We start from the raw sequence: 9,670 nt of genomic DNA, 5'->3' as shown, positions 1-9,670 counted from the left end.
AATCATAACTCAAACCAGCATAAGCAGGTTCTACCATTCCTAACTCTAGAAATTACGAGCCTTCACACTTATTCTCCAAAATTGGAAGTACTAAAAGGGCATAAACCTTGCCAAAGATAACAACATTCCAATCCATCAATCGACCATCCCACTTCTAGCTGCAAACCCAAACCGATCATAATCTCGCACCCTTCTTGAGTCCCGCGACTCGAATACCCGACCTCGAGCAAAACCTTCGAGGCCTCAAACCAATAAGCTCTCTAGGTTTTCACCAAACAACCCAAGTCGATAACACCACTAGGGCTCAAAACAATTACAAAATCCATCTGCATGCCTGAGCAGCCACAACCAAAAGATTAATAGGAACAGAAACACTGTCGTGAATCATGATATCCAACCATGCTATCTTCCTCGACCACCTCTTAGAATCCACGAAACCCTCCCCGATTTGAGTATGGATCCTGAGCTTCTAGTAGTACGGGCCCCAATACCATCTTCCACACATATCCATACTTTTCTCAAGAATCGTATCGTTTCCTCCAAGACCTACCCATAAAAAACACCCAATACCTACTTTATAGTGAAACAACCGCAATAAATACTTCCTAGGCTCTCCTAGGATTCCACCCACACCTCTTATGCCATCAGTTGCTGAAGAATCCCTACCGATGTCAGCTAATCACTTCATGAAATACAATTACATGCAACAAAGCTTAAATAATCTTTCGACTAAAGGACTCAACCCTACAACGGTTGGACTCAGACAAGAGCTGCATAATAGGTCCAAATCCTTTATTCTAAGATAAATTAACCCTCATAGCATGTACTTTAATGTATTCATTTGATTGTTAACTCTCATTGACATGGGTACCACAAAGCACGAAGCAAGCAACATTCGAGTAGAGGAGCCGACTGGCACTAAAACACAATAATCGGACAGATTCTCATATGAACTCTCGATCTCAGAATCCCAGCATCACGAGCGTACCTTTGCCCTGCCCCTAGTCTCTCAAGAGTGGCTAAACATTCCTCATGCTGACCCGCTATGAATCACACCCATTCTAAGGAAACCGCTGCCTCCTCATCTAATAACACAACTGGCCTGCTGACCTCACACGACTCACTATACCACTAACTGCCACGTGACCCTCCATTGTTACCAGATGACTATCACATGAATACAATAATATGACCCACAATTTAAACAATCTTAGGCTAAAAGATTTAATCCCACAATGGTTGGACTCAGACAAGAGCTGCGCAGCAGGACCAAACCCCTTATCCTAAGATCATTTAAACCATGTAGCATTTGACTTAGCGTATTCACTCAATAACCAGTTTACACACGAAAGAGTCATACAACAATCAATCAGGGATTCTATAAGAGATAAGGCATCACATAATCAGGAAATATTACCATGCAATTCCTGAAGATCCCTAACCTATCACTAGTATGTTGTTCTAACATATCACAATATCAGAGAACAATGTGGTAATTTGGGGTCAACTTATTGGCTCCGACTGATCGTACACATCACATCCTCTTTTGGTTATTTTGAAAGCAACTTTGAGAGTTATTTTTAAAATCTTTACTTTGAAAACAATTTTTAAAACCCTTTTTCCTTAGTGTGAGACTGGATTCACATGAGTGTTCCTCCAATTCACTCAAACCAAGGCTCTGATACCAACTTGTAACATCCCAAAAATCTCAACAAATTTAAACTTTTCAGAACAACTCATTTATTAATAAAGTATTTACAAAAAACATTGTTTCCAAAACACGAGTTAAAATCAGGGTCTCCCAAGATCCAATATGACGTAAAACTAAGGATGTGTACAGTCACGCCTTCGCCTTAGCCTCAAATCATCTGAAGAACCTAAAACCAAAAACAAAACTGTAAGCACAAAGTTTAGTGACTTCCCCCAAAATACCACCACACAACATGAAATATATATAACAATCATGCTCAAATACTTATGCATGGTCCAATCAGCCTCAAGCTGGAATACTAGGCATATCTACGATGGGCCCATTGCTCCCTGGGATGGAATACCCTTGTATCATAAGCGTTTTGGTCCAATCAACCATCGGGTTGGAATACCAAAGATGTTGGGTCCATTCAACCATCGGGTTGGAATACCTCAGGCCTGCTGAATGACGCACAAAGCAGTCCGGTCTCACCATAATCCATACTATCATATTGGGTCCAAATCAACCATCGGGTTGGAATACCCCAGGCCCAATCAACCATCGGATTGTAATGCCAACACATAACGGGTCCAATCATCATCGGGATGGAATACCCTCAAGCCCCTAATACGAGTCTGGCATACCACCCGACCCTCGACTCATATATGGAATGCTCCTAGGTTTGTTGGCTACAAGATGGAGCAGTGCAACCTCAACCCAACACAAAATGCCGCCCACATAACAGAAAATCATATCAACATTCTACAGGCAGATGAGCAGATCTATATATCACTGAACATAACATCATCCTAGAAACTAGGATACCGATCTAACAGATCACTACTGAACAATAACATACATAATAGGATATCGAATCCAAAGGGCTGACCTTGGTGCCTTCGACCTGAAAGTATAGTGAGGAAAACTCACCTTGCACTACCGAAACATAAAGATGATCCTTGGCTGCTAGCTGCTAGCTCCCTGAACCGCCAATATCAAGACAACACCCCATCGCAACTGATCCCACAAATAGACTCTGATTGCAGATCCGCTAAAATCCACACACTATCAAATACCACAAGGACAACCCATCAACATCTAGCCTCAGAATCACACTATGAGTCAAAATTAGATTAAAATACCTTTTTACCCTTCCACAAGCTTGGCCCAAAGCCAAGGCCCAAATTAGATGACTAAAGGCCGAAAATCCAAAAATAAACATCTAAGTCCCAAATATGGCCTAATTTTCCAAATTGGGCCCAATTCCTTTCATGGGACTTCACCCAAGAAAGTCTAACAATACAAAAAGCCCAAACCATAATATCCAGATGGCCCAACATGGCCCAATATAATCCGAGCCCAAAACCGAAGCCCAAAATGAAGAGGCCCAATACTGCCGCGTACGCGGAGTGTACTCCGGAGGTACGCTCAACATACACAAGGCTGCACAGAAGGGTGGCTGATTGAGTATACGGGGCGTAAACCCCCCTACGCGGGGCGTACCCTCGCAAGTACCATTTTCTTCATAAGTGCTTAATGGCTTCAACAATTAAGCTCACACTTCAGATCCAAGGTCCAGAGACATACTAGGGTCATAAAGTCTTCAACTTTATGACCTTACACGTCCGTAAAGCTATTAATACGCGGTCTTAATCCATCAAGACCCTTCTACCAAAAGTACGAGACACTTTTAGCCATTGGGACCTCATTTTTATGACCAAGGACCCCTCCAAGGGTATGAAAGGACAACTCAAAACATCCAGAACATGCCATGCTCAAGATAGAGCATTTGGGATAAAAAAAAGAAGCATAAAAGACCCAAACATGAGATCTATCAAATGAACCATAAAGGTATGAACTTTATACCTTTTGATGATGGAGAAAAGAGCCAAACTTCCATATCCAATCCTTGCTTCAAGCTTCCAAGCTTATTGATGCACCTTTCCTTCCTCTAAAATACCAAGAACTCATTTTAGGACTTAAAATCACACTCAAGGGAGGTTAGGGTTTTGCAAGAACGAATCCAAGGCTTTGGAGGCAGAAAAGGTGGGGATAAATGACCATAAGGATGCTTAAATACTCCTCAAACCCTAAAACTTAAGGTTTCTTTCGGACATGAGTACGCCCAGCGTACACATGTGTACACCCAACATACTAGGGAACACCCTAGTATGCTTAATGTACTCATATGTACGCTCATCGTACCACTCCTTCTTCCAAAATTAACGATCTTGCCACTAGGGCTTCTTACGAATACTTCCTCCCAAAAGAAAGACCAAAATGACATACTTTTAAAACCAAGAGATGAACTTGAAAATACCTGAAAACCGAGGTGTTACAATTAAAAGTAAAGAGGACCGAGTCAATCCATTGGTCAACAACAATTGACCAAGTCAGCTAATTAGGAGGTCCATCAAACGGGATGACTACTGATCGAGTGAGTCAGCAGTCAGCTCTAACTAAACCCGGTAAGTGCAAATCAAACGGCTCCTTAGAGATATTAGACATGGGCCCTGTGAGACTGCTTGTGTTGCCCATCAAGGTTAGGCCTGCATTATACATCTTTTGTTTGATAATCAGTTTCAGATCTATTCTTTAAATTTAGAAAATGAATTTAAAAACCCTTTGAATATAAGATAATCACCAAGCCCGGTTTAAGGCAAGGGCAAAGTGGGTATTGGAACAAGGCCTATAATTTTTAGGGGCCCATTTTTTAAGAGTATGTTCAATTTAAGTCTGATCCAAATGTAAATCAGTCAAGAATCACATACGTGTGAAGGCACAACAAGCAAGCATCATCACAACAGTCAGTAGATGGTTTTAACGATCACGTTAAAAAATGATTATGCATCAACGACAGCAACTCAGGGACGACTCACTGACACAACAAGGGCCGATTGAGGGCAATGCACTCTTAATCATGTAATGCTCTAATTCAATTATCTCAAAATTATGTCAATTTGTATCAGAGAAGTTCAAGCCAATTTTGACTCATACTTGGAAGCCATATTCGATTTGTTAAAGTGCAATCTTCAATTAGTGGATCAATGGATCTGTGCTCTAATTCGATTATAAGAAGAATCGAGTAAATAAAATAATATCAATTAGTACCTAATGAATAGAATAAGAGATTATTAGTTTATGAGATTCACTGAAATCACTGATTCATCGAAATCAGTTAAATAGTTTATCCTTGTTAGTTTGAAATCAAGGTTAATGAATGAATAATGTTATTTTGATAAGTAATGACCGGAAATCTGAAATCATAATGTTATGAATGGGTAATGACTCCAAATCAAGGTTAATGTATGGTCTGTGTTAGTTAATGACTGAAAATCTAAAACAAAATGCTATTCTGAAATCTGATTCAATCAAATTATAGAATGTTGAATGAATGAATAATGATTCTAAAATATATTATTGGAAACAGAAATCAGATTACTAGATTATGTTAATTGTATAAACTTTATCTTCGCTTTAAACAAAATTAGTTTATGTAATCTAATTCGTTACACGTTAACGCCTAAGGGCATTTTCTTCTGGCTCGTCCCGTGCATTTAAACCCTCAGGACCAACCTTGATAATTACTTTTCGAATTCTTATATTGGCTAACTTTATAGACTTCTATAATGACAAATAACTCATCTGTATATGATATTTGATAAGTTTATCTTTATAACAGAAATATTAAGAAAACATAAAAATTCAAAAAACTAGTTTGACCAATAGTTGAACCGATCAAACCAAAAATCAGTCATCAAAACGGTTTAACTAAAAAACCGATTTTGTCAAATATATTTTATATATACCTGTAGATATGTATGTGTTTTTAAACCAAATTTGCAATATTACATGGAATATATCCTCTGATCCACGTATACATGTATAAAAAGACAAATTATTTTTTCGTATTTAAGTTTACATTTTCTACCCTTTGCTTTTATATACACCCATCTATTTTATCAAGTATTTCATTTTGTCATTTATAGATGACATGATTGTAGTTGATACATAAATGGGATATGTGCAAATTCGCTATTTTTAGGATTATTGTGACATTCTGATATTATTTCATCCAACAATTAATTTTAAGGTCGGTGGCATCACCATCGCACAAAATTTGTTACTATAGTTTTTTTTTTTGTTTTGTTTATAACACTAATGCATCCAAATTTATCTCTAATAATGGTAGGGTCGGTGAAGTGGATAACTTTAGAGGATCTCATTCACAAAAATCATGTCTTTTAAAAAAGTACCAATGTATTTTGTTTTATGCAAATTCGGTGTTGATGAAAGAACTAATTATTATGTTGTCCTTATAAAAAAGAAGATTAATACAACTTTACAAAGTTGTAATAAATTTGGTAGTGTAGAGATGTGTATGGTTAAAACTTAAAAATTAATAAGTTGTAATAAATTTGATTACATACGTTTAAGGTCATCTAGATGAATTTCGCATCCTTTCTCTCCATCATCTATCACTCTCCATCCCTCTCTTCATCTTCTACACCACTCTCTATTAATCAGATAAGAACAAAAAACCTATAGAAAAGTCATTTTTCATCGTCTACATTAATTTTGATTTGTGTTGGTTCCTCCTCCACAAAAAAAAAAAGGAAATTGTATAAACAATCTTTTATTATATTTATAAGTTTTGCTGCGGTGGAAAACAATTTTAAAATTCATATAACCTTACGATTTTTTTTTTCACAACTCAAAAATATTCGACTTTACCAAATTCCAGAATTTGTAATCACTTTTATGATGTATAAAAGAAAATTAGTCAGATTGTTAGATTTTTTTAAAAAGTGGTCATTTTCACTAATATCCCTATATCTTTTGTTAAGCCAATTTGGGTCAGAAGTGGTCCTAAGCTTTTTAATTTGCATATACTTCATTCTTAATTTCTTTAAGTATATTTCATCATTATAATTCTCTTTATTTCTTTAATTGCAGCCATAAAAACAAAAAAACAAAAAAGGAATGCCAATTGCCAAACACGCTTGACCCTCTTCAAAGTCATTCGATACCTTGAATCAAACAGGCTATCCTTTTATTATCTCTACCATCTGCCTTTTTTTTAATTGCAAAAGCTCCCTCAAATTTTGTCTATAAGCTACAACACCCCTTAGTCCCTTACCATGACCATTTACTCCACTTGTCCCAAAAACAGAGTTCACTAGTAGTGCCTAATTTATAATGTTCATGTTGGAATCAAATGTGAATGATAACCAAAATTCAAAGCAATAAACAAGCTTAGTAGTCTCCTATTTAATTTAAAACCACGATGTATGTTATTCGTAAGCTAGATTTTAATTATTAATAGACATGTTTAAACTTCTTGTTTCTGCTAAGTGTTTGAGATTACTTATTTAAGATACTTATTAGCTTATTGTGATTTCATACTACTAATAAGAACTTGTAAATGTTTAGCTTTTGGTGTCTTAGATTGTTTATTTAAAATGTCTATATAAAACCAAGGAATGACATTTTTTTATTGTCCTAATTTTAATGAAAAATAATAAATGTTACGTGTGAATTCGAATACTCTTTATTTGAATCTAGTTTATATATTTGGGTTTCCATACTCTACAAAAGAATGCAAAGTTTGATGGGAAGCTACATAAGTCTTGTTTTAGAATGGAAATAGATTAATTGAGTGAAATGCATAATTTCGTTTAAGGATAGATATTGATACTTCCATCAAACTTAAAGTACCAAGATGTAATATTCTCTCATTTTTATACCTCGGATCGCCTTCCATATGATTTCTTATATAATCTATTAATTAATCTCCTTCTCACAATACACGCAGACTCACAGAGCTTTTGATTCAAAAGGTAAAGTTGAAAATGGGTTCTTCAACATCATCACTCTCTCTAAGGATTCTATTAACCTCCGCCGGCGTTTTATCGGTAGCTATGGTGATGAAATTATGCATTCCGTTGATGTTAAACTTCGCCGTGTACGACATACCTGTTATTTGGTCTGTTATACTTTCCTGGCTCAGGCCGCCGTATCTATACGTTGTCATCAATGGCATCATCATAATCATCGCCGCCTCTTCACGCTTCCACCACCACTACAATCACTACCACTCCGAGCTTCAAACTCACCCGTTAGTTAATGAAGCGAACTCTCTTCCGCCGCCAGATCTACCGTCCGAAATTCAATCGTTGACGGTTCAGCCGAGATTTGATATTTTGGAGCATCCGCCGGTGGTTTTCGGGTTCGAGGATGAAAATTGGGAGACGAAGGAAGTGTCTGTGGTATATGAGAATGAGATTGAACCTCCGATTATAGAGATTGAGACAGTACTGGTGAATAATTCAGATGTTGCAGCCGAAGTTGAAGAGAAATTTGAAATTCCGAAATCATCGTGGAATTCACCGCAGTTGATGATAAACTCGCCGCCACCGGCGGAGAAAATTCAATCAGACTTCATTCCGCCGGTGAGAGAAAGGCCGCTCGTAAGTTCCAGATTTGCTCATCAACGGAGAACGGCGAAAATCAATCCCGAAGGTAAAATTCTTCAATAATAATTCATTATACAAGTTAACCGGTATATGATCGTAATCGAATAGCTCCTGCTAAATTTACTTTAATTTCACGGGTGGCGGAAAATTATTAAAATCATCTTATGCCATTAGAACAATAAGTATCAGCGTCTTATTCTACAGGTGTTAAATCGCTAAGGGTATCGAAAGCGAAGAAGCATGATACATTGGAGAGCACATGGAAGACGATAACCGATGGCCGTCACATGCCGCTGAATAGACACCTCCGGAAATCCGATACCTTCGAGAACCACCATCACCACGCGCCACCTATAGATGCGCTCCCCGGAGAACAAGTACCGTCATCGGCGGCAGCGGAAAATAATTTGATGAACAAATCAGAAACATTCAATGACCGTACCGATTACGACAACCAGAGCCACCGTATTCCGTCGTTGAAAAACTCATTGCTGTCGGGTGGCGGGAGGCTGAGAAAAGAAGGCTCGCTGAGTCAAGATGAGTTGAATCGGCGAGTTGAAGCGTTCATAAAGAAATTTAACGATGATATGAGGTTACAGAGGCAAGAATCGCTACAGCGATACATGGACATGATAAACCGAGGGGCAGAATAGGTACAAAAAAAGAAGTTAGCTGTTCAAACAGAAAAGGATTTTTCCAGAAAGCTTTGATGTTACAATTTTAATTGCAAAAAAACAATATTTTTTCTGGGATTTGATAGATTGCTGCTGTTGTCTAGTTCACATCGAACTAAATATTACTTTTTTTTTTCCTTTTTTTTTATGTATAAAGCATAGTTTGTGAATAATATTTATGCAGATTTTTTTTTATTATTTATTGACTTAAATGTGTTTTTATATAGTGAATTAGTGATATTCTATTTTTTTTTTCTTTTCTTTATGTAATGAAGTGGGCATTATGCGATACAATATTGTTTAACATGGAGTATCTAGTTAAGTATCATAGAAGCATTTAAGCTCATACTATATTGTTATTTTAACTAAAATATTTTAATATTTTATAAAAACTCCGTTTTACAAAATACATGTATTGAGTATTTGACAACATAAAAGAGAAAATAATTTCAATTGATTTCCATAAAATCAAGTTGATTTGATTATATTTTGTCATATATTGCCTAACAAGTAAAATGAAGAAAAAAAATTAGATAAGTTGCTTTTAATGTGGGATAGTATTTATGCTATATTAAAAAGATGAACTAGAGCATCTCCAACTCACTCTCATTCTTCATTTTTTCTTTCATTTCTTTCTCATTCTTCTCCAACTCTTCCCCATTTATTCCCTTATTTTGGTGGATATAAATAATATTACACCATATTTATACTATTTATTTCTCCCAAAATGGAGATGAACTTTGCATTGTCGGTTTTAATCATTCTGTTTATATATTTATACATTTCTAGTTCATTTTTACCTACTAATTATAATTTAAATATAATATTTA

The 9,670-nt window shown here is 36.4% G+C and overlaps 1 protein-coding gene across 1 annotated transcript; it reads left to right on the top strand.

Annotated features, from left to right (window-relative positions):
• The first annotated feature begins 7,478 nt into the window (after nt 1–7,478).
• LOC145063601 (uncharacterized) lies at nt 7,479–9,046 on the top strand. Its single transcript, XM_079011198.1, has 2 exons — nt 7,479–8,212; nt 8,371–9,046. The coding sequence occupies exons 1-2, from the start codon at nt 7,543–7,545 to the stop codon at nt 8,817–8,819; spliced, it is 1,119 nt and encodes a 372-aa protein (XP_078867324.1). The 5' UTR covers nt 7,479–7,542; the 3' UTR covers nt 8,820–9,046.
• The last annotated feature ends 624 nt before the right edge of the window (nt 9,047–9,670 follow it).

This window comes from Lactuca serriola, chromosome 7 (assembly GCF_051521515.1).
Source record: "Lactuca serriola cultivar US96UC23 chromosome 7, Lser_US96UC23_V15, whole genome shotgun sequence".
Lineage (NCBI taxonomy): Eukaryota > Viridiplantae > Streptophyta > Magnoliopsida > Asterales > Asteraceae > Lactuca > Lactuca serriola.
Note: the sequence above shows the minus strand (reverse complement) of the source record. Positions and strands in the feature narration are given on the sequence as shown.